The sequence below is a fragment of the Corapipo altera genome, unplaced genomic scaffold (assembly GCF_003945725.1).
Source record: "Corapipo altera isolate COAL_440 unplaced genomic scaffold, ASM394572v1 268, whole genome shotgun sequence".
NCBI lineage: Eukaryota > Metazoa > Chordata > Aves > Passeriformes > Pipridae > Corapipo > Corapipo altera.
The window spans coordinates 3704967-3730054 of record NW_020884901.1 but is presented as its reverse complement, the minus strand read 5'-3'; the positions used below and the strand labels follow the sequence as shown (position 1 = coordinate 3730054).

At 53.4% G+C, this 25088-nt stretch overlaps 1 protein-coding gene across 3 annotated transcripts; it reads right to left on the bottom strand.

The window, feature by feature from the left end:
- Positions 1-717: 717 nt before the first annotated feature.
- Positions 718-23340, bottom strand: SARDH (sarcosine dehydrogenase). Of its 3 annotated transcripts, none has more exons than XM_027650354.1 (22): positions 23144-23340; positions 22960-23066; positions 21921-22239; positions 21187-21365; positions 20559-20738; positions 20061-20184; positions 19771-19871; positions 18512-18616; positions 18020-18149; positions 15950-16036; positions 15746-15836; positions 13771-13912; positions 12081-12164; positions 11491-11604; positions 10865-11003; positions 10222-10335; positions 8700-8847; positions 8268-8361; positions 3351-3513; positions 2891-3059; positions 2212-2347; positions 718-1260 (listed from the first exon to the last, which is right to left on the bottom strand). In XM_027650354.1, the coding sequence occupies exons 3-22, from the start codon at positions 22231-22233 to the stop codon at positions 1135-1137; spliced, it is 2739 nt and encodes a 912-aa protein (XP_027506155.1). In that variant the 5' UTR covers positions 22234-22239; positions 22960-23066; positions 23144-23340; the 3' UTR covers positions 718-1134. The 3 variants fall into 3 exon arrangements, with proteins under 3 accessions (XP_027506155.1, XP_027506156.1, XP_027506154.1); XM_027650355.1 differs by having other exon boundaries at positions 22960-23063; XM_027650353.1 differs by having other exon boundaries at positions 22960-23340.
- Positions 23341-25088: the final 1748 nt, after the last annotated feature.

Here is a 25088-nt window from a genome sequence, read left to right as displayed (position 1 = left end):
AGCGAGGGGACCAGAGGAAAGGATAATTGTGGGGATGGGCTGGAAGTCACTGACCCTTCCCTTTGGCAGCGAGGGGTTCATGGGATGTGTGTGTGTGTGATGGAAAACCTTCCCTGATGCCTCCGAGCCTGGCTCTGTGCTGCCGGGGGCTGTGGGGCTGGCAGCACATGGCTCAGCCTCTGCAGGCCTCCCCCCTGTGGGGAGCTGAAAGGAGCCACCTCCAAGGTGACCTTTGGGAAGATGCCAGCAGAGCAGGAGGGATCTGCTGCCAGAGGGTGGGGACAAGGTGTTGGTGCCCTGGTTGCCCATTTACACCACAGAGCTGGGCTGGTCCTGCCTGTGTCGGGAGCAGCCCAGAGGTTGTGGCTGCCCCATCCCTGGAAGTGTCCAAGGCCAGGCTGGAAGGGTTTGGAGCAACCTGGGATAGTGGAAGGTGTCCCCTGCCCATGGCAGGGATCTTTAAAGTCCTTTCCAACCCAAACCAGTCTGGGACTCATGATTCTATGACACACAAGCACAAACAGTACTGGCAGAGAAAAACCCTGCAGCAGGCAGAGCATCCCCAGGACGAACCTGGGCAATGGCCCTGTGCCTCAGCCCCTTCCCTCCATAGCCCCCACGAGTGTTCCCACCCAGCTCGAGGTCCCCAGGGCACAGCCAAAAGGAGGTGACACCCACTGGAGTGAGGACAGACACAGCAAGGGATCAGAGGCTCCCCAGGTTTGGAGGCTACAGCTGTATTAACAGCAGAGTTATTTTAAAAAAATTCATTTCCAGGCAGTGCGAAACTACATTTTGGGGGAAAGAGTTTTCAGCGAAGTCCAAAACTGAAACCACTTCATATGCAGTCAGGCAAAACACTGTTTTCAGGCCAATTAACCCATGGAAAAGAATTATTGCTGCAGTGGCACTGCTTCGCTTGGGAAACAGAGCAACAGAGTCTTTGGAATTTTTAGAATCTCTTCCTCTTCTCCCTTCTAATTTGACCCGAATTTGCTTGATAAGTTCACTGCAGGTGGTTTCCCGGCTCTTCCAGCTGACCTCGGAGCAAGCTGAGGCACCTGGGGGCCAGGAATTCTGCTGGCAGCTCCTAATGGGCTCTTCCCTCTCCCCATCCAGCGCCCGCAGACCTGCTCAGTAAAAGCCCTTCACGCGCTTGTTGTCGGGGTCGAACGGGGACTTGGTGTGTGCTCGGGCGGGGTAGGTCACTCCCATCCGCTCCAGCTCGTAGCTGCCACTCTTCACGAAATCCAGTGAGACCTGTGGGGCAGAGCCATGGAGAAATCCTAGTTAGGTGCTGCAGGGCACCAGCCCCCGGCCAGCATCCAAGCTCCATCCCTGGGCAAGATCCCAACCCCCCCCCCCAGATCTGCTCTCCGCAGAAAACCCAGCCCTGCCATTCCAAGAGGATGCACAGAGAGAAGGAAAATAGATGTTGAAAGCACTCTGTTAAAAAAAAAAAATTGGTCAGTATTTGAAATTTTTAGCTTTTTTTTTTTTTTCACTTGCGGAGTTATACAGCGAAAAGGAAAAAGGGGGCGGGAAAGGAAAGGGGAAAGGAACAACATTAACCATGGGGAGAAAAGGGGGTTCCCAGGGGCAGCTGGACCACAAAGCCACTTGAGCTGGGACTCTTGCACTGATGCAGGATTAAAAGCCAAGGCAAGCAAGAGGATGAAAGCACAAGCATATGCACTGCTCACAGTTGGCACAGAGAGGGTCTCCCCAAACCCTCCATCCCCACACGGGTTCCTTGGTCTCTGACTACAGCACACTGTTAATTAGGGCAACTGATTGACTCTCCAGGAGTCTCCCAGGCTTAATTAAGAGCCTGCTCTGCTCCTATTGGACATTGCTCCCTATAACACAAGTTAATTCACTACTACAATTAAATATTCTGTTGCAATTAACATCCGAGGCAGTGCTGGGGCCAGAGAGCGTTGCTGGGACCTCACAGAGTGACAGCAGGTGAGACTGACCTTGCCACCAAGCCGTGACATCCCTCACTCTCCAGTGACATCCCTCACCCTCCAATGACATCCTCACACTCCAGCCTCCATGGGGGAAGCACAAAGGAGCTGCTGCCCCATGTCACATCCCAGATACAGCAACGGGTTTGTACCTCTGTCTTCAAACCAAACCAGCGCTATGTTCCCCCCATAAGCCCCCTGGGGAAGGAGGCACAGCCATCCCCAGAGGGTCTGTACTCACTGGGCCCCCCTCAGGGTCACGGATGTAGCCGTAGGCGATGGTTTTGTCAATGGCAAATCCAAAGTCTGCCCGACGGATGTGGCCGACCACCTTGCCATCCCTCCAGACCGCCTCCAGGCCGAACATCGGCACCCTCCTGCGAGGGAAAGGCAGAGCTGCCATCAGCACAGCCCCACATCAGTCCCCCACAGGCCAGAGGAGTTTGGGGAGACCAGACTCCACCTCTACCCCAGACCAGTCCATGTACCAGGACTCCCATTGCCCACAGGTCCATGAACGTCCCTGTGCTCAACCCAGGCACTGGCGAAGCCCCTCCAGCCCACTTTGCACAACCTCCCGCTGCTCTGGGTGAAACAAGACCAACCCACTCCCTGTCACACCGTTTCCAGCTCCCATTAAAGCATCCAACAGGGAATTTGCAGTGGGATTTAAATTAGAGATGGAATTAGAGCATGGAAAACAGCTGAGCTGGCTCGTAACCGAGCTCCACGTGTGTGTGTGTGTGTGTGTGTGTGTGTGTGTGTGTCTGTACCACCTGTGTGTCTCTGTGTGTGTGTCTGTGTGTGTGTCTGTGTACTACCTGTGTGTGTACAGACAGGGGATGGGGATGGGGAGGGTGCTGGTCCTGGAGTGGCTGCTGGCACTGGAGCCGGCAGTGTTACTCAGCAGTGGTACTCACTCATCTGTGGTGAAGCAGACAAGGCGGCGGAAGATGCCCTTGGCCTTCTGGGCCTCCACAGCCTCCCGGCCCAGGAAGGGGACGCTGGACTTGAGCTTGCAGGTGAAGGCTAAGCCGGCTTCTAGCGGGGTATCGTCGGTGCGCAGGTCCGCGTGCCAGTGCCTGTACCCTGCAGGGAGCAAGCAGGGGTCAACCAGGTGATCTCTGCCAGGGTGAGCAGCATGAGGAGGCCGAGACATTACCTCTGCCTCCTGGACACCCCTGTTTACCCTCCATTCACTTGGCCCTACACAAAGCACCCTTGAGAGGAGCCGATATTGAGGAAATCACAGCACACAGCACGGGGACCGGTAGCATCTCTGCACCACTAACCCGCCCTTGAAGCTGGGGAAAAGCTCTTTGCCCTGGTCCCCTGGCTGGAGGAAAAGCAGTGAGTGCTGCTGTAAGGAGAGCAAGGCACCTTTCTCGATGCTGAGGCTGTCGATGGCTCTGTAGCCAGCGTTGGTGATGCCGTGCCGGGCCCCCGCCTGCATCACCGCCCGGTAAACCTTCACACAGTCTGCCTTGGGCACATGCAGCTCCCAGCCCATCTCGCCCACGAACGACAACCTCATGGCACGGACCTGTAAACGCAAGAGGCCAAACATCCCTGAGATGGAGCCGGGCTGTGCAGGGTGGGAGAGGCTGCAGAGCCACGTACGCCCGTGTTGGGGGGAAAGCCGGCTTGCCTGGGCACCCTGCGGGCACCTCGTGGTGGAGGGCAGTTCTGTGCTCTTTCTAAGGCAGAGTCAGACTGAATTTCTCATCTGCACACAGCCCAAGGCAGCACCTCAAGCCCAGCTACTGTCAGTGCCCAGGAGGAATGGACAGTGGGCAGAGGTGGCTCTGGCAGCACCCCCTGGCCACTGATTGCAGGGCTGTTGCAGGCAGCCCAGCTGGGGTTAAATGTGATGCTCCAGCTCCAGCCGAGCTTTTGTCTCCCTCTGCTGATCCACTGAGGTGGGAAAGTCGGTCCCCAGCAGGACTGTCCTGCTTTGGGGCACTTCATGGCTGCTGTCCCCCAGGGATTTCCCGACTTCGGATGGTGCTCTCACAGCAGAGGCACCCAAAGGCTCCCAGGCAGGGGTTGAGCCCAGTGGCCCAACCCACATCCCACTCACCCCAGGGAGATGTTCAGGTTTTCCCCCATGGAGGCTGTGCCCTAAAGCAGTGCTGCCAAATTAGCTCCACACTGAATGCATGAAGCTCCAAAGAGGAATGAGCAGATCAGCAGAGGGGACTCGGTGCTTCTCTGGGGAAACCTTATCCTTGGAGATGGAGCCTGCTTGCACTCTCACGGGAAGAACAGACCATGCTGGGACTGCCCTGCCCATGTTCCCCCAGCTTCTTACCCAGGCAAGCTTGCCTGCATCTTCTTGTTGTCCTTATGAAACGGTTTACATTCCCAAAGCTTTCCAGGCCAGTTGGGGCCACCCTGATTCAGGCATCTTCCCTGCAGACAGCCCTTGAGTCTGAGCTGTGTTTCCCTCTGATTCATCCCATTGTATTTCTTCACTTCCTCCCCCACACAACCCCTCTGGTTCATCCCTTTGTATGCACATCAACTGCAAATGCATAGTCGGCTCTGAGAGACAGATCAACTCCAGAGTTGCACCACAGATCGTGAGCTGTCAGTCCTAACAAAGCAGTTTTCACCTTGGAAGAGAATTCCAGGCAGGTTTGTTGGCTGGACACACTCCACAGCCTTGGGACTGGCTTGCCCGTGCTGGCTCCGAGTGTCATTGGGGCAGAAGCTGCATTTTGCCATTTGCTGAAGCTCTTACTACAACCAGAGCTGGTCCCAGCTGTGCTGTCTAATCCTGGGTACAAACAACAACAGACAACAGCAGCTGCTGCTCAAAATGGGCAGAAGTGCCAAAGGGGTGCCTGGGTTCTCGGCTGCCAGAATGGCCAGAGGGCACCCAAATCCATTCCTGCTTCCCCTAATATCCCCCTGCAAAAATAATGCCCTCAAGTAGAGTTTAAGGCAGCTTGTAAGAAGCCTTAACCTTTACAATAGGAGTGGAGAGAAGGAAGGAACCCATAGATATTGGGAACTTATTTTGAGCCTTCTCCCAAACGAGCCGTGCTGGGAGCCAGCACTCCCTTGGTCCCTGCAGAGAGTAACAAAGGCTGGCAATCACTTCTTCAGGTGCACACACACAAGGGGTGCAGAGAAGCTTTTTCTTCTACACAAAAGTGTCATCTAATTAGGGAACAGCCAGAGATCAAGCTGCTGCAGCCAGCTTCCATCTCCACTGCAGCAGGAGATGCTCTGGGGACTGACAGGCAACTTCCCGGCTCATTAACCCTGCCTGCAACTGCGACTAAAGTGCACTTAACTATCAAGAGCAAGTTACTCCTGGGAGAAACTTCCCCTCAAACCACTGCTGCTCCGGGTGAGCAAGCATCCCAGCACGAGCTGTGCTCCACAGAAAACACCTTGGAAAACTGGGGTGCCAGTCATCAGCTTTGCACAGGCAGGGGTTGAGGTTGCCCCCACACTTGTGTACCCTGGGCAGGATCCACATCCCACCACAGAGGCCAATGGGTGATGCCAAGGGCTGGGCTCAGCTGCTCCTGTGGCTTTCTGTTGAATTCCCCTAGGAACAGGTTTTTCTGTTAGATAGCAGCCGGAGCTATGGAATAGCATCAACTCCTGGGTTTTTGAGCAGCAATTCAAAAGCATTCTAGAAAATGAAAACCTGAACTTTACCCTGTATCCAGCAGTGAAATTCAAAGGGGGACCTTTCTCTGCTGTTCAATACAATGAGAGATGCTATATATAAACTCACAAACCAGTAGGTAATTTCCAGAGTCATTAACTCTGCTGGAACTCTCCTTTCACTCCAGCTGATTTTGTTCAACTACTGAGTTAATGCATGAAAATCTCAGCAATAACTTTTTAAAGATGTTGGGTTCAGTTTAATCCCCCTGGAAGGTGATAATATCAGCAAAGGCTTCAGCCTGCTGTCCTGAGGAATCCTCCCACTCTAATTTTGGTGTGGGATGGAGACCCTGGTGTTCATTGTTCAGTGGGGACCAAAGGAGACCTCCCAAAGAGTGGCCCTGGCAGCAGGAAGGGAGTCTCCCCCCCAGCCCAGCCCAGTTCTGACAGTCAGACAATTTAGTCTCAAAAGAAGATACAAAATTTCTACCAGTCATTTTTTCCTCAAGGGACTGGATTACTTTTTTATAAACTTGAAGTGAAATGCAAATAAACTAATCACACCCTTGGAGGCAGGAACATTTACACACCTTTCCCAGGGGATAAGGAGATTATTATGAGATGATATCAGCTTGCTACAGCCATGACAAGGGAGGATGTAGGGAGGATTATAACTCGTCAGTGGGGACTAAAATTCAAAATTTTGGACAACCTGCATCAATGAATTGGCTTTGGAGTCCCTCAGGCCACTGTTCTCCTCCCAGAGGGACACTGGACTCACTGTGCATTTTTGACACCCCAGCCCAGGGCACACTGGTACTGATGGTTTGGAGGACTAATATGACTTGGGCAAAATCTGTGACTCAGTTAAACCACCCTAAACCCTGGCCAGGCTCTTGCTCACAAATCAGGAAGCCCTAATTTGATTTAGCAGCAATCCCTTCAGCAGCCAGCTGCAGTCGAATTAAAGCCACTCTAATTCTGAATGAAAAGTGGCCGCACGTGGCTTAACCCAATTTCACTAATATCCAACCTACCTCCAGCTCCCAGCTTTCCTGCTGCCTTTTACAAGATTTACTGCTGCACCTTCACCTCCTTCATCCCCCATCAGGCACAGGCATGAGAGCCAGAGTGAGAGCTCAGCATGGTCCCTCCTGGCATCCTGCTCCTCCAGAGGGAAAGGGATGCCCTGGGAACAGAGCTTGCCCAGATTTCCCATGGGAAGGATGGGGTACAAATTCGACCTTCTCTTCCAAAGGGTGTTTTTGCAACAAAAGGAATATTTCATATGGGATAAACATCAGTGTGAAGGCAGAGCTTCTTGGGAAACGTAGCAAAAGCTTTTCCCTGATATCTAAACTTGCCAGCAGCAGGTTTTCCCAGGACATTTCTCTTTTGACAAAATGTTACTTGGTGGTCACCAACTCTTCTATTTAGGGTGTTTCAAGCAGGCTCAATCAGCAGCCTCACACATGACAGAACTCCCCAAAGAGCTGCCATCACCTCCTTCCTCAGGGATAACTGTTGATGCACTGGGTGAGGTGGCAGAGGGATTTAAGGTGCTTTTCTCACTGCACCAGGTGAGATGCAGGAGTCCAACCAGGCAAACAGTACTGTGAAACCTCCCAGCAAACCCCCAGGCTCCACTTCTTTGCAACACAGTCGGCACCAAAACACTTTAGGTTGAGCCTTCCTCCCTCGACACCTCCAAGTGACACCACCCATGGTTGCAGGGCCTGGTAGAGGTGCTAGGCTGCCCACCTGGGCAAGGTGCATCTCCAGCAGCTTGCTGAGAACCCCCACCCATGGGTCCCTACCAGGCACCCAAGCCAGGCAGAGCTGCTGCTCGTCACCATCACTCCCCTCGCTGCGGCACCGAGGGACTTCACCAGAGGCATTAGCATGGAGCAGCACCAATTCTGCACTTTTCTCATCACAGCTGAAGTGAGTCCTGAAGTCTGGGCCAATGCAGGATCATCTGTACTTGTACAGGAAGCTTAAGGCTGTCAGACTTCTCCTGTGATCAAACACAGCAGCTTCCTGGGCTGTCCAGCCCTTATTGCCAGTACCTGACATGCTTTACATTAAATCATCCCTTTTTCTATTTTATGATTAGGGGGAAATGGAAAGTGTCTGGAGTGTCAGGGAAATCTCATCACCAGTGCTCACCCTAATCCATGGGAGGCATCTCTTGTTCCTCTGCCATCGCTGCAAAGCCATGAGTCACCATGTCCCTTCCCCAAGCTCAGCCCAGGCTGTGACACCACTGGGAGGGTTGGGAGAGGAGGCTGGCACCTGGCAGGCAGTCAGGGAGGGAAACATCCTGCTCCCACACTGGATTTTGGCCTTTTCCAACAAAAAATGCAACAAAATCTCCCTGCAATAATGTGGAGGCAGACGGGTTCCCTAGCAGGGAATGTTGAGAGACTGCAATGGGTTGCCCAGAGAAAGTATGGATGTCCCATCCCATCAAGGCCAGGTTGGACAGGGCTTGGAGCAAGCTGGTCTAGTGGAAGGTGTCCCTGCTCACAGCAGGGAGGTTGGAATGAAATGGGCTTTAGTGTCCTTTCCAAACCAAACCAGCTTGTGATTCTATGCTTGGCTGCACAGGCTGGTGGGTGGTCACTTCAGAGCACAGAGCTCCTGGGGTGCTCAAGGGCTCCGTCCTACCGTGCATCCTGCAGCCGTGGTGATTTTGTGGGTGGAGAAGGGGAAGGCCTCGTTGCTGAGGTCGGTGTCCAGCACTTCTTGGAGGACGACGCGGCTGTGGGGAAACAGCAAAGTGGGTGTGGTGAAAGGACACAGCTGAAAGGACACAAGGTTATCCCTAAAACTTGCTCTCTCATCCTGTTGGCAAGACAGACTTCTCGCTCCAAGGAGGAGCTGATGTGGGTGATGTGCAATGCTGTCAGAGCCTCAAAAGAAATTTAATTTCCCAGAAAATGGAACATTACTCCAGCCAGATCATTGTCATGGGGATCACACCTAGCCCTGCCCAACACGGGGACCTGTATCTGAGACATCCCTCCCTCCCTCCATCCACACATCCCTTCTCCCATCCCTCCCTGCATTCCTCCATGGTCAGGTTCTCCCCACGCTCACCTCAGAGGGCCCTGGATGCTCATCATGCCCAGCTCCTCCGAGCAGTCGAGGAGTTTGCACTGGAGTTTCATGTCCTGCAGCACAGAGGTGATGTGGGACCAGTTGTGCTGGGCCACGGCCCCACCGACAGCCAGGTAGTATCCATCCCCTGGAAGACACCCCCCAGCAGCCTTTCAGGGTCAAGAGCATTTGCCTGAGGGTGATGTCCAGCTCAGGTCCAGGCTGGTTTTGCTTTCCAGAGCCTGAGATGGAACCCTGAGCCTCTCCAGCATGCACAGACCAGCGTGGGCTGCCAAGAGCAGGGGGGTTAAATGGTTCTGGGGCAAGGGAGGGCTTTACTGCCTTTTGTGGGGCTCAGCACAGCGAAAGCCATCAAAACCCAAAAGAAGAAAATGTATAAAAAGCTGTTTGAAATCTGGAGGAGCCTGTGTGTGTGTGAACATCACAGGAAGGGAAAAAACCTCCTTTTCCCTAGAGACCAAGAGCAAAATCACTTGCATTTTTGTCCCTGTACAGAACAGACCCTTAAGTGTGGAGGGAAATGGGAGCCACAGGTGGAAGCAGGGAATGCTACAGTGACCCAGCCATAACCAGTGCAGGGGCTGTACTGTGCACAAGGAGGAATTTCATCTCGTTGCTAATCCTGGGTGGAAAAATCCCCAAGGATGGTGTTTGAGAGCTGATTAATATGTAATCAATCTTCCCTCTGTCTTTCCTGCCACTACAAAATTGCTCTTTGATAATCTGTCATAATGATAATAAGTGCAGCCACCTACTGTAACTGGAAAAAAAAAGACTTTGCTGTGATTAAACTCCTCCATTGCCCGACAAACCCCACAGCTCTGCCATCCACTTCCCATCACCCTCCTTCCCCTGTGAGTGCCCCAGACGAGAGGGAAGGAGGATTCTCCCAGATCTCACTGGCACCCCATGCTGCTGGGGCAAAGGGGGTGAGCTTGGCCCCTCAGCACATCTGAAGGTGACACAGTGTGGGGACAGGGCTCTGGGGGCACAAGTGCACACCCCTGTCTGGTGGCAGCCCCGGAGCTTGGCTGTGTTGCCAGAGCCAAACTCAGCCTCCTCCTCGGCTGCCTAATGCCATTTCTGCCCTCTGGGCTGCTCTGCTCCCTTTCAATTCCTCTTTATTGCAGCTGATAAGGACTCGGACAGAGGTCAGAGCTGCCAGCCAGGGCTGGACAAACCCAATAACACCGATGAGCAGTGCAGGGCCCTGGGGACAGGAGTGATAATCAGGTTACAGGGACCAAAGGACAGAGGTGGAAAAAGCCAGGTGGCTGTCATTAGGAAAATGCAATAACCCCCATGCCTGCAGCCCCTCCAGCGTGGCAGGGATGGAGGAAACGCTGGAACAAACCTGTCACCATGGCTTCCTGGGACTGGAAAGATCTTTGGGTGGAAAATGCAGTGGGAGAGGCTGGGAGCTGAGCTGCGGGAAGGTGAACCCAGCCAGTGCCCGCAGAAACGCTCCCACCTCCAGCACCCCCATGCTCAGAGCTTTTACCTTCAAAGGCAGGGGCCAGGGGGGAGGCCGGGTCCCTGGGGCTGATTCTGCTGACAGTCAGGTCGCTCTCCACACCCCCCTGCTTGTTCAGCATGCAGGTGTACACGGTGGAGCCTGTGGGAAGGACACGGGCACTGCTGCCCATCAGCCAGCCCTGGCAGAGGGAGCTGGGTAGCAGGAAGGTTTGTCCCCATTGTTCCATCATCTGCCACTGCCTGACTGTGCCCTGATGGATCCTGGGGTATCCCAGCACCAGGAACTATGATTTTTCCTCTTTGCTGTGTGAGGAGCTGGACCTTCATCCTTGAAAAAGCCATAACTTGCCTCCCAGCCCCGGAGAAGGGAACAGCAAACCACAGCTGGTGAGGATTGTGCTTGATTTACTCCAGTACCCATCACGTGTCCAGCTGTGATCCACAGCTGGACCCAGAGGGCCAGATACCCCTGCCTGGCCACCCCAGCTCAGAGCACTGAGACTCTGTACAAAAAAACAGAATCCAGTCTTGTGAAGACAGGGAAAGCAGACTTTCCCACACACTTCCCACATCCTCTGCAAAAGCAGTATTCAAAATAAAAGCCAGTTTAGGCCCCCATGGGGTTTTCTGGGGTGGGATTTCCCTGGCATGCAGCTGAAACGAGGTACCTGGTGCTTTGCTCACGTCAGCACTGAACAGCCAGTTCGCTGCTTTTGTAGCTTCAGGTCCAACCAAGTAGAATTTCCCAAAATAAGACATGTCAAAGAGAGCCAGGGCATTTCTGCACGTTAAGCATTCATTCTTGATCTAAAATTAAAGCAAACACAGCGCTGAAGCTGAGCCTTGCTCTCACCTCACAAAGGGAAGCACAAATTAAAGCATTTATGTAATGGGAAATGATAGCAGGACACTTGTCTGGTGCCTTTGAAGGCTGTACAAATTCAAAACATTCCTGAAAAAATCAAGTGTTAAATGGACCAAGCCTGACAAGCGATCCTGTCTGCTCAGTCCCATTCCTTACCTCACTAACGCAGTGACAGTTGTAATTAATAACAAATTTTATCAAATTGATTTTTTTCCCCCCCCAAGCTGCTATCAGCAGTTTCATTTAGGAAAGCAGCAGCTTAATTCCTGTTTCTGAGCAGGAATGTTTTTCCCCAGTTTTAGGCGAAGCTTGCTGCCTCCCCTCCCTCTGAACCTCACCAACTCCACCCAAAGCAGGTTCTGCTGCCTCTGACCGACCCACTTCCAGATGTGGCCAGGGGAAAGGCGGGGCTGCCAGCCCTGGACTCACAACGTCGTGGTGAGGGGGGAAGTCGAAGGTGTACTCGTCCCCCAGCAGCCGGTTGTAGGTGTAATCCCTGTGGCGCTCCCGGTCGTAGGCACCGTAGTAATCGTAATCCAGGACCTGGGGGAAGAAGTGGGAGGATGGGGACAGCGAGGAAGATGATGTGAGGCCAAAGCCAAGGCTCTCCTAGTCATACTCACCCCACTCCAGGAGAGGAGTGGGTCCATGGGGGACGTGGCTGTGGTGATGGGTCCCCTCCCTGGCATCCCTGCCCATGGAGATGCTCCCCACCCCAGCATCCCTGCCCACTGCTTTCATCAATATATCAGTACCTGTTGTTTGGGGGCACTGCAGGCAGATGCTGCCTGTTGCAGAGGGACAGGCAGACAGACACAACATGCACACACAGATCTCCCTCTTTTTGCTGTTACAGTGAATTATAGCCTGAAAGTTCTTATAGATCCTTTTTGGGGACATGCAACTGCTGCAGCATATCACACACTCTGCACACACACACACAGGATGCATCCTACGTGCTCTGGGCACAGCTGGCACCCTCTAAGCTCAACACCCCCCAAAACACGTGCCATGCTTACCGGGGCTGCTCCCCCAGGGTTGAACCAGCCCGGCCTCTCCCAGCCGTGCCGCTCCTGGAAAACGCAGCCCTGTCGCAGCAGCTCCTACACCAGAGAAATGGGAACAAATGGTCTTTAAAAAAGCCTTTTCACTGCTTTTTGAGCAATGTCCAGACTGCCCTCCTCAGGTGCAGGTTCGTGCTCCAGATCAGACTTCTGACCCCTTTGGCTGCCAGAGCCAAAATCAGCACTGCAGTTTGTCTTTTAAAACAGTGGCAAACTTACCTGCAAATTGGCTGATTTTTATCCCCCCCCCCAAAGAAGGATATTTGCCTCAAGGGTAGTCAAGAGGCAGCATTTGAGCAGCCCAGCTGTGCACCCCCAAAAACCTTTGCTACGGTGCCCAAATTACTGACTGAGAGATGCTACATCCACAGAGCAAGATTCCCCCTGATGTTCACAGACTAATTATATAATAACATTTAAGATTTATACAGCAACCTTCTCATTCCTCCTCTGTGGTCTCAGGAAAATCTCTCTGCACATAATTAATTAGGGATCCATTAAGATATTTTTGTTTGGGGCCTCTGTTCAGAAAAGAATAGATTTTGTTGAACATTTCAGAAATGATTCAGTGCCTATTTATAAAACACAGCACATGTTCTGGAGCTGCATGGATAAATACCAGGCTGTCAGTCAAATGGGCATTGCTTATTAGACAAGCTATTAAAAAATAAATTGCATCCTCAGTGACAGAAAACAACCAAGCTGTCAACCAAACACCGGGGGCTGGAGGGCAGGGATGTCTGTTTTACTGCTTGAGCCTCTGCTCTCCATTGGAAGAGGGATAGTGTGATATGAATCAGAGACAGGCAGAAATGGGCTTGGGAAATGTGGCTGAGGGACTGAGGTTGGTGGAGATGTGGTGGAACAAGATACTGATGCTGAGTCACTCCAAGTGCCCCGGGGGTGCTGAGTGATTTCAGGGGCTCTGAGCTGCAGTGGCTTGGATGCTGCTGGTGCTGCAAAATGCTGGAAACTGGGTTTTTCTCGCAAGTGCTACATCTAAAGGGTGCTCACCTACAGAGCTTTGTGCAAGGAAGTGGCTGGCAAAGGTAGGAGCTGGGGAGAGCTCTGGCTGGTGGCTCCAGGGAGTAAAACCACTTAGAGGGTACAGGCAAAACCACCTCTGCAGAGGCACAGCTGCTCCCCACTCTTCCCACATCCCTCCTCATGTCCTGGCTTCTGTTTTGGAGAGAGCTGCTGCTGAGGTGATAGGTCCTGCTGCTGCAGGACACGGTGAGCAGCAGCAGGAGATTCATTCTTGTGAGCATTTGGCACCCTCATCCCTGGCAGCTGCCCCCGAGCTGGGCTGGCAGTGAATTGACTCAGCCTCTGAACTCTTCTCTTCACTTCTCCCTTGCCCAGTGGTCATCACCGAGCTCTTAAGCCATTTTGCCAAATTAAATATTAAAGGAAAGCTTGGCATCTCTACCATTAAACTGTCCATGGCCCCAGCACCCTCACAGTGTACACTCAGTGAGCTTTGGGATTGGCAGGGATCTCCCCAGGATGGATGGATGGGAGCATGGATGCAGCACGATGCTCTGGGGAGCGATACAGCTGCAGCCACTCCTCGTGACCTCTTTTTTTTGCTGCAAGGATGCTGTGAGGGTCTCCCATTGCTCCTCACACGGCAAAATGTCCTCACCTCGTGCAGGGGGTCCTTCCTCATGTTGCGTCCTGCCAGTGGCTCGTCATGGGGGAAGACGACAGAGTAGTTCTTGGCATAGGACTCGTGGCTCCGCTCCCGGATCCAGTGGTTGTTGTCGGTGAGGGAGTGGTGGAACCTCCTGGAAGGCAGGGAGAGAGCAGCGTCCCAATGGGCCCACCAGCTCCTGGGGTGCCTCCTCTTGACCAGACCCTGATGTGGATGCAGCTGCTGAGGTGTAAAATTGCTATTTCCTGCACCAGTTCCAGAGGTAGAAGAGCAGAGGAACCAAGCAGGGTCTGGTGCTGGCCATGCCACAGTGCTGGCCAGGAGAGCCAGCGCCCCTATCCAGCTCCCAGCCCTACCCCAGAGCAACTAGGAGCAGAATACATCCCTTCTGGAGGGGGGAAATAATAAAAAAAAATGAAACTTGAGGTGAATTCTGCCCCCCCAGCCTCAGAGCACACTCTGGGTTCAAATGCAGCCCAATGAGGGAATGAGTCCTGGACATTCTTTACATTTTTCATCCAATTCTCCCCAGGCTGAAATACAAATAAAACCCGAATAATTTTAAATTCATTTGACATATTTTCATCTTTCAAACAGAAAAGCTCCTTGAAGGAATGTGCCAGCTCAGCACATGCTCAGGTTGTTATTACCAGAGACCTATAACTCATGGAGAGCAGCCCTGGGCACTATGGCACCTTTCCTGGGGCTGGAAAAAAGGAGGCAGGTAGGGGATGAAAGGCAACACAAAATGTCATTTCTAGGGTCTTTTAAAATGATACTTTGAGCTTCCCTCCCCACTGCCCGGCTTCAGAGGAGAGGAAGGGCACCAGGGCTGAGCTCTGCAAGCAATGCAAGTGATGCTCCCCAAAAGCAGCCATGGGCTCTCTGTGAGGGCAGCTGCCTTTTCTGCTGGCAGGGAACAAGCAGAAGGTGACACATGGCATGTCACTGGCACCCCTGGTTGTCCCATCAGCCCCAGCCCCTTCTCCAACATGCTGAATTTTTGACAGCAGCAAACGGGCAACAGCTGCCAGATGAAATATTTACAAGCGAGTGTTTTGAGAGGATAAATATTGAAATGTGCAGAAAAGGGAGTTATTTAAAGAGGAGCTTAGTAATCATCACCCAAAGGAAAAAAAAATGGGACTGACAGCTTGATGACAGGGCAGATGGGATATGGGGGATGCTCCATCCAGATGCAAGGGATGGAAAGCCCTCAGCTGCTCTAAGTGGGGCTGGGGTCACCCTGAAAGGGCTCTGGTGGTGCCAACCCAGTGCCTGTCCAGCCTGGGGATTTCTCCATCACTCCATCCCCATCCCTAGCCCAGCTGGTAAAGGAAGGGAGCTGGAGGCATCTCCCACTGATCTCTGCAGGCCCCAATACCCCACTGCCCCTGCCTGAGTCAGTGGGGCACTTACAGCTTTACCACTAAAGCAACAGCATTTTCAAAGCTTTGTCCCCGACAAGGTGGTTGCTGTCACTAACAGCCCTGTAAGAAAGCCCACACCCAATCAGAGATAATCAAGCAAGTCAAAAGCAATTACTGAGCCAACATCTGCACAGTTAAAACTCTCAGCCCGTGTGGTGCTGCAGAGGGGGGCAAAGCCAATCTTTCTGCTGTTGAAATCATCCCCCCCCCCGATTATTAAGTTAGAGGATTAGGCATGGCACTAATTGAACAACAACAAAACCCAAACGTAATTAGCCCGTCCTTCCCCATCACCTCCATCTCCTTGTGCCTGATGGAAGCTGTTTGTGTAGAAGTGGAATGAGGCAAATGAGATAAACCCCACGTGTAAATTCATTAAAGCCATTGCGTGTAATTGATTCCAGTTCCTTGGAGGGACACAGGCGGTGGCACAGATGCTGCCAGGACACCCACTCCCGATGCCAGCAGCCAGTCCTGCCTTGAAACTGTCCCCAAGGATCACCCAAGGATGAGGGGTGACAGACAGGGTGACTTGCCTGATGTCATAGCCATACATGTCCTTCTCCGGCCGCCCATGGATGATCCAGTGAGCCAGTTCCCTCCCACAGCCGCCTCCCAGCATCATCCCTGGGGGAAGAGGTGAGGATACAGATGAGGCCAGAAGGCCAAGCACAGCTGTGGGTGCCAGGCTCTGCCTGGGATATGATGCCCAAGGTGTGATTCCTTTGGGTCTCTCTTACCAGCGCTGTTGAAGCCACAGCCAAGGAAGAACCCTCGGACTTCTGGAGCTTCTCCCATGAGCGGCTTGTGGTCGGCTGTGAACGACTCTGCAAGACAGAGGGGATGTGCCAGTGAGGTCAGGACAGGCTTTTGGGGACACATCACACACTTTAGGAGCAGGTTTCCTGCAGCTTCCAGTGCTGATCTCATCCTGCTCCCAGGCAGATCAGTGGGGCCAGAACTGGATCAATATCAAGCACTTCCCAGCTTGGGAGTAGACTGAAAATTTGGGAAACAAAATGAATCCCCCAAAAGAAGTTGCATGAGGCACTGTGAGGGCTCTTTCTTTCTCCCAGTCCCCCAGTCAAGGGGGCTGCACTGATCTGTTTGTTGCCTTTTCAAAGTCTGAGCCACGTTTCATGATGACTGTATTTCACCTTCATTGAGTTCTGCTGGGAAATTCCATGACTTTCAGCTACTTTGTTGAGCTGAGGGACTGCTGCTGCTGTCTCCCCAGACTCCTGTGCTAATGATGTCTCCTGCTGCCAATTCTATTCCACGGGGCCATCAGCCACAATCTCTATGCAAGTCCTCACTAGGGAGGACAGCAAAGCACCCTTGACAGAGGGGTACAATCCTCCTCCCTATTTTATGGTGGTTCATCCACCCACGTGAAAGCAGAGGGGGAAGACGGAGTTCAGTCTGGTCCTTCCCCCCTCAGCAATGCCCAGCTTGTTTCCCATGATCACTGGAGAAGGCAAGAGCAGAGCCACAATATTTCCACTGTCACCAGAGCAGCTCCTCATGTGCCAATATCCCTGTACTGATACACCAGGTTAAAACTCAATGGAGCAACACCCAAAGCACCTCCCCTTCCTTCCAGCCCTGCTGACTTTGCCCTGGGACAGACAGTGAGGGCTCCCTTGGCACAGTTACCCACAGCAGAGAGGACAAGCCTTGGCTGTTTGCTTCAGCCCAGCGTGACTCAGCTGTCACAAACTGCTGGTTTAAATCAAGAAGGAGAAAAGGAGGAACACTGACCCTTTGGAAATGACATTACTGTACTACAAAGGATAGACATTCATCTACCAGAAGCCAGGTCTCCACCAGCTCTGCTCACACTGCAGTGTAATCAAACCACTGGACCTAGGGCCAAGGTCTCCACCTTGTACACATCATGTTTGATCAGCCACGGGGCAGGAGACATGCCCTACTTTCCCCTTGTACAACCATAAAGGCCTCAAGGGTTTCCTTTTAAGTGCCTCAGCAAAAAGAGCTTTATTACAGTTTCTTTTTCAGCATATGGTGGATTTTAAGGCCAAACCAAGTGTGCAGGTCTCGAGTTCAATGGCTGGCATCACCTCCAGCTGCCACTGTAGCAATACTATGGCCTTTAACTCCACACCAGACAGCCTAGGATGTAAATCTAGGTGAATCTAATGTCATTCGCCCAGAACAAAGTAGAAAAATAATTCTATAAGATAAGATTTGGTAAAACAATGGTCACTGCTTGAAAAAAATCTGCCCCTCAATTTTCCAGTCCACTGGCCACAACATTGGCTGTAAATCTGTGCTATTCACACCCAGATTGGACCAAGGCAAAAAGTTCTCCAGAGAAATTGTTTTAAACTAAGAGAGGGTCAATTTAGGTTTTAAGAAATCTACAAGATTATAAGACATCTATAAGATTATAAGAAATTATAAGAAAGGAGTTATTTACAATAAGGGTGGTGAGCTCTGGCACAGGTTGCCCGGAGAAGCTGTGGCTGTCCTGTCTCTGGAAGTGTTCAAGGTCAGGTTGGACAGGGCTTGGAGCAACCTAATCCAGTGGAAGCTGTCCCTGCTCATGGCAGGGAGTTTGGAACTACAAGATCTTTAAAGATCCATCTGTAAGTCTATGATTCTATTTCTCTACCCAGGCTAAGCCTGGAATGCCACCCCTTGGAAGATGACACCACTGCAGCCAGACCACCAGCACTTTCTCTGCCTTCAGAGAGTTTTCCTTTTTCCCATGTTATGAAGTTTCCCTTTGCCTCCAGCAAGATCCTGGGTGGAACCCAGCCACTATGGTGCCACCACAGCCGTGTTACCTGGCCCACAGACAGTGGATTTAATGCCCGTTTTCTCCAGCACTGGTACTCTGTTGATGGCACCTTCGATGTGTTGCATGAAAACATCCCAATCCAGATCAAACAGGCCAAAAGCAAATTTTTCAGATACCTGAAAGTGGGAAACAGGAATCAGGACACAGAATAGAGTACAGCTGCTGCTGTAAGAACTCCTCAGCTCTGGCACCTGCACCTGGATAAAGGGATAATGCACAGGGCAGGGACTGCACAGTGGCCTCTGAATCGCCCCAGCCCAGCCTTTTAATCTCATTCCTGTTGCCTCTGCATTGCCTGTCTGTGCCACAGACAGACCCAAAGGGAAGATGCTCTCCCATGCTTTGCCCACCAGCCCCACAGAGGTTGGTACCCACAGAATCCAGGGGCTGAGGCCCTCATGCCTGTGCCCATCCCTCTGAGGTGGGTTCCCTGGAAACCTGCCTTGTTTCCCCCAGAAAACCTCCTGGCACTGCTCACCTCCTCCCAGAAGATGGGGTTTGACTCATATCCACCCACGGAAAGGGCATCGCCTTGGAGACGCAGATAGACCGAGGCGTCGTGATCGCGAACGTTCGGCATGTTCTGAAAAACAGGGAGAGGGAGCAGAGGGGTGAGAGGAGACTGAGAACAATGAGGACACCCCTACACGAGGTGGAGGTCCAGGACAGTGACCTGCCAAGGATGGGAGCAGCAATGACTCCCTGGGTGTTTCCTCAGCCCTGAAATTTGGGTGCCCGTGTTGCCCCAAGAGGAAGGCACCCGGCTCAGCTCCAGCAAAGCTGGTGAAACCACAGGCAAAGTGGCTTGTGCAGATACATGAGCAGCACTGGGGGTGCTTGGGGGAGCCAGAGCAGCCCCCGTGGTTGATCCTAGCTCAGAAAACATCACTCCTCCACCACCTGCCTCTGCAGGAGGAGGCAGCAGCTCAACACGTGGGCAGCGGTGCGCGAAGAATGAGGGATTTGTTCTCTTGAATAATGGATGGAGAAACATTTAGATAACATGGAAGTACTGCTGTAGGGCCTACTGCAATCCATGTTGACAAGTGGAATTAGGTGGATTGAACAAGAGGCACCAAGGTCTGCAAGCTGCAGCCTCTTCTCTGAGAAGTCTTTCTTTCTGAGCACAGCGCAGTGGAGTTACTGGGATAGAAATGTAATCACGGACAGCACTTTTTACAATGAGGCACCTCGTGCTGAAAGGTCAGACACAGACTGTGTCAGTGGGATGGAAACTAATTAATGTGTCACCCTCAAAGCGCTGGTGCCTGAGACAATGAAGCCTCCTTCAACTCCTGAGAAATTCTCCGTAGCCGAATGGCAGGAACAGATTTTTTGGGACAGTTTAGAAATGCTTGGAGAGCTACACCTCTGTCTGCTGGGACTGGGGCTTGTTCAGAAAGTGTTCAGGATCTTTATGAATCTGCTATCAGACACCAAGCACAGCAGAGATCCTATAACAATTCTACTGAGGGGAAAAAAAAAAAAAAAGAAAAAAAGAAGTATCTTGCTGGTAGTAACATCGTTAAATATTAACTCTGACTCTGTTCAAAGTGGTCTGACAGCCCTGCTAGGTGTGCATCTCCCCAAGTGCAGAGCCCAACCTGGCGGCACGTGCCCACGCTGAAGGCAGGAACAGAGGGTGGTCCCACAGGTCTGGGAGTCCCAGGAAAAGGGGTCATTCCTGCCTCACCAGCACTGCCCCCCAGAGCAGAGGAGCCGACCTGCAGCACTGACCTGGATGCCCTCGATGCGCTCGGTCACCACGTAGGCGTGGTGCATCCCCACCAGCGGCACGTGCACACCGGCCAGCCGGCCCAGGGCTCGTGCCCACACACCTGCCGAGAGAGCAACCCCCGCTGAGCCCCGACCTGTCCTCCACACCCCTCAGAAAGCTGTCCTGCAGCCCACCCAGACAAGGAGATAAGGACTGCTGCAGACCCTCCGGCTCACAGGACGCAAAGTCAGCTGTGCCCTGCGGCCACAGCCCCCATCCCACAGCTTCCCCCCTGCCTTGTGCCCTGTACCTGCACAGTTCACCACGCAGGGAGTCTGGATGGTCCCGTGGGCTGTCTCCACTGCACACACCCTCTTCACCCCGAAATCATCAGCTCTGATCTGGATGCCGGTGACTGGGCAGTTCTCAATGATCTGGTGGCACAGGAAGGGCAGCAGGGTCACAAGGGCACTGGGACAATCCACCTCACCTGACACCCAGCCCCCAAATTAGGGGAAAAAATTACTCTGAGAAGTGCTCTGTCAATGGCCATCTCCCTGCCTTGGGTGCCTTGTCTTGCTCCTAAAGTTCTTTTTTCCACCCTATATTTTTCCTGGACCTCACGGTTCAGGAAATCTGTGCCAGTTTTGTCACTGTGACTCAACCAGCATGACAACATTCTTCTTGGGAAAGATCTGATTCTGCAGGAGCAGTTCTGCCTTGCTGGGAAAGGAGATGGAGAAGGAGGAGATGAAATCTCCTCCCAGAATCAATAGGCATTAATGAGCAATTACTAATTAAGAACTACCGTAGCTCCTCTGGCAGTTGCTGCTCTGGCAAGAGTTGAGCAGGTCCCAGCTGGATCCATGGTGCCATCCTTGGGGACGTACAGGGTGCCATACAGGTCATCAATGTTCATCAGTGGGTACAGGTCCTTGGTCTGTGATGGGGTCAGGACATAGGACTCCACACCATACACCTTCCCCAGCTGCCAATGGACAAGAAAATCAGGGGCTGAAGCAGGAAACAAAAGCTTTGCTCATCACTTGCTGCTGGAGGAGGAGGAGGAGACCCCCAGGACGTGTTCATCTCCCTGGTGAGGCAACTGCTGCACCAAAGCAAACCCTAAGCCCAGTGTGGGGTGGGATGGTCTGCTCAGATTTCAGGGAATATGGCCCCATACTGTGCAGCTGGAAAAATGATGCTGCCACTACCTGAGTGGTCAAAAATCATGGCTAGATTTAATTTTGCTGACTTTGGAGCATTTTGCCAGATTTATGGAAGTCAGGAGGCTGCCCAGGCCACTCGCAGCTCTCTGGGTGGGAAGGCAGTGAGGGATGGATCAGAGACCTGGGGACCCCCAGCCCCACTCCCAAATAAATGCCACCTCCTGCAGCCCACTCAGCTGGGGGACACACAGAGGGGCTTCTCCCTACCGACATGAGCCTTTTGTACTCGTCCAGACGCTGCTTGTTGGAGGCGATGAAGAGCCCCCCATTCTCCACCCAGCCCGTGTGCAGCCCCGTCTCCGCCGGCAGATCCCGGCTGACCACATCCCGTGTGTGCGCCAGCAGCTCCACCTCCACATCACTGGGGCGCAGCTGCCACAGGAGACCTGGGGACACACACACACAGCCCACGGGTGGGACAGGCGCTCTGTCACCCCTCCATCACCCGGAGTGGGAATGCAGAGGGAGCCCCGTGATCCCACGCGTGTCCCACGTCACCCTGCGGGGCTCTTGCTCCATCTCGTGGATACGTGGGAGCGCTACAAACCATCGGCTTCTGTTTTCCTTGGGCGTTAAATGAATGGGAAAAAGGAGTGGACGACCCCAAAAGTGACAAAACACAAAAGAGCGTGTATAGCTCCTCTTCCCTGCCAAAGAAAAGTGGTTTAAAGAAGGTAAAAAAATACCTGTGGAAAAATAAATGTTTCCTTTTCCTGTGGCCATGTGAATCTTAAAAAAAAAAATAAAAAAAATTGGGGGGATGCTCAACAGAAAAGGAAAAATAGAAATACTGAAATTCTCCACATTTAAAGCCCAAACCCTCCAGCACATCCAGATGCAGCTTACGAAATGGATTCACTCCAAGGACAATGGCACATCCCAAATCAGGAGCATCCCAGTGCCCACCCCCGGGAGCACCTGTGCTGTACCCACCCACTCACCAGCCGTGTGCCAAGTGGTGCCCGAGGTCAGGCGGTCCCTCTCCAGCAGCACGACGTTGGTGACCCCCAGTTTGGTCAGGTGATAGGTGGTCTGGCAGCCCAGGCTGCCCCCCCCGACCACCACCACCTCGGCTGAGGATGGTGGGGGCCGGCTGGGCTCCCCACTCCCGGGGCCTTCCTCCTTCAGGGTCTTCTGGTACGGGACACTCTTCTTGGCCGTGGGTCCCGTGGCGCTGCTGAAGGGCCGGGGGCTCCTCCATGGGGCTGGCAGGCGGGGGGCAGCTGCCCGCAAGGCACAGCTCACGTAGGACATCTCCACCTGCAGATCCCAAAATCATCTCTCTGGCATGGGTAGGGATCCCCAGCCAGCCTGGCTGCTTGGCTCTCCACCGCTTCAGTGGGAGCAGCATCTCTGGGTGCTGAGCAGGGGCTAAACGAGCCCTGGGGCACATCCCCTGGGAAATGGGATCCCAGTCCGCGTGTGTGCAGCTCCCAAATAACCTTTGGAGGGCCCTCCCCTTAAAAAAGGGGCACAGGCACAGGCACATCAACCCTGTGCTTGCTCATGCCTTCAGAAACCACCTTTTTCCCCCCCCTGGAATTCAGGAGCTGTTTGGCCACAATGAAGGCGCCAGGTTTGCTCACTATCAGAGGGTGGTGCAATGGCTGCTGGGGGTGGAACCGGGGACAGACCCTGCCTGCAGATACCACAACCCCTGCAGACCCTGCATGTAGGTCCTGGCTGAGGACATGACTCAGGAATCACTCCCAGCACATGGGTTTGGGTGCACAAAGGGCGTGCAGCGGGGTCTCAAAGGCCAGCACTGTCCTACTCCCACACAAGCCATGGCCAGGGGCTGCCCCAGAGATCACCCCATTGAGACCTCCAACTTGCTGCCACGTGGCCTCCAAAACACTCACTATCCCCCCCCAGTCCCTCCAGAGCCCAGCCAAGCTGCAAACTCCCACTCAGAAATCCCGTGACACCGCAGGAGTTTCCCAGACAGCCCACGGCGCATTCCCACCAGGATCCACTCACCAGCGAGGCTCACTTGGGCTGGCTTTCCCTGCCGCGATGGCCGTGGGGCCCCTGCCTTCCTCCGATGCTCTCCTCCTCCTCCTCCTCTTCCGTCCCTTCTGCCCCTGCTGCAAAAAATATTAACCAGCAACCGGAGGCGAGCGGAGCCAGTCCGGGAGGAAGGGGAAGAGGGGCTCCTTCGTACCCCTTCTCGTGGCTCAGCTGCTCCTCAGCCAAGACAAAGAGTCCAGCAGAGAGGAGAAATTCAAAACAGGGAGGAAAATGCTGCTTTTCTCCCCGGCTCAGTGCCCAGCAGAGAACAAACAGCCCAGCTGGGGCCAGGGGGACTCGCAGCCTCCCGGGCTTGCTCGGCGCTGGCTGGAGTCGTCAGCTGGATGCCAGAGAGCAAACACGGTGAGGAAAGGCACCATCTGACCCTCCTGCCGCAGTTCCCAGCAGCTACACTTTAAGAGCAGAATTAAAATTAATTTACGCGTTTCCTAAGCCAGACCCAAGAGCTCAAAGGTTTATTGCTCCTCCTGCTCAGGACTCGCCTCTGGAATTAGGGCTTGTTCGGGCAGGATACACAAGTTCTCCTGAAGGGCCTCATTCTGGTATCTCGGAGAAGCAGAAGTCGGGGTGGAGTCGGGGTTTGCCTGGTGGTTGGGAGGGATTGGGGTCCCGGCAGCACTGTGGTCCCTCAGGCAGCATCACCCACCCCTACAGAGCCCTGAGCAGCCCGGGGACCATGTTTTGGAGGGCTTTTACCATCCAGCAGCAACGTGACCTTAGAAAGTGCCCCCCACTGCCTCCCACCCATCCCACACCTCTGCTCTTCCCACTGAACACACTGTGGTACTCAGCCTGCATCCAAATTCCTCCAGTTTGGGAAGGGTTTGAATAGGAGCAGAGGGGTTCACTTGTTCCAGTATTAGTCCATCTCCAGCAGCATTCCTCTCCTTCCCCCAAATATAAAACCAGTTTCTCAGTTTTAAAGAGGGCCCCAATTCCTCCAGACTTCTTCATGGACTAATTGCTCAGAATAACCACAGAGCTGCAAACAAGTCTAAACTCCTGTTTGCAGTGGGGTGTTTCTGTTTGACAGGTCAGAACCATTTCATCAGCATGTCCCAATCATAAATATGACCTTTGGGTTAGACCAGACCCAGAACAATACAAGCCCAAGTCTGTGTTCAGCAGCATGAGCCCTTCACCAAGCTCAGGATGGACAGTGGGGAAAGTGGCAGCTGCTACAGCCCCTCGGAGCCCTAATGTGACTCCAGAGAAGGAACAAGGCTGGTTATTTTTTGTGATGGTCAGTCCAATGTAGAGGGAGCTTATGCCAGTTTAATCTTTCTCTATAGTTTTTAGGTTAATTCTAAAATAAGGAGCACAGTGGTTCGTGTGCGCCAGCTGGAGTTTTCTAGGTCACAGAAAACGTGGCTAATGCAGGGATGAGCCAGCCAGGCGTGCTGTGGAGCCACGGTCAGCAGTGCCTGAGCCATCCTCATCCTCACCCTTGCCAGAGCTGCACGGGCAGAGCTGTGCACTCACCTCTGCACCACAACCTGAAACCGAGCTTAAGAAAGTGTTACCAGGACGTGACCCCAAGCAAAAAGCATCTGGATCCCACACAGCCCTGCCAGGCAGAGCTTTTCCAAGCTCTCCTCTTGGCAACCCCCTGCCTCAGTCTCCCCATCCTGACTGCACAGCAGTTCAGCCCCTAGTTTTGGGATCCACTGGCCTGGGGGGCACGTGAGATCACCCCCAGCCATGGCAGAGGGAGGTGGCCACACACGGGCCAGTCATGGGTCACCGTGGCCACGGGGTGTGCTCGAGGGCCAGCCCCAGGGCCACCACGGGTGGCTGTCACCCTGCAGCAGGAGCAGGACCTGCCGTTCACAGAGGGCAGCCAGCAAAGCAACCACCCCCCTGCCGTGTTTGCTCAGAGCTGGGCAGCCCGGCTGATGGGGAGGATTATGGCAGCAGCTGCTCCTGCTGGGGGGGAAATCACAACAATAAATAAAACCCTGTGCCTGGTTCATCCCCCCTCCTGGGGCAGGCCAGGGGCTGTGCAGGGCTGGAGCCAGCTGTGCTGGTCACGGATGGAGATTTATTCTCCTGTCAATGCCCCTGGAATGCTGCTCCTG

Coding starts and splice junctions, on each gene's coding strand:
- SARDH (XM_027650353.1), bottom strand. CDS start 22,233: ATGTCCTACGTGAGCTGTGCCTTGCGGGCAGCTGCCCCCCGCCTGCCA. Junction 18,150..18,511: donor ACCCCATCTTCTGGGAGGAG/GTGAGCAGTGCC, acceptor TCCCACTTTCAG/GTATCTGAAAAATTTGCTTT. Junction 2,348..2,890: donor GTCTGCTTCACCACAGATGA/GTGAGTACCACT, acceptor TTTCCCTCGCAG/GAGGGTGCCGATGTTCGGCC.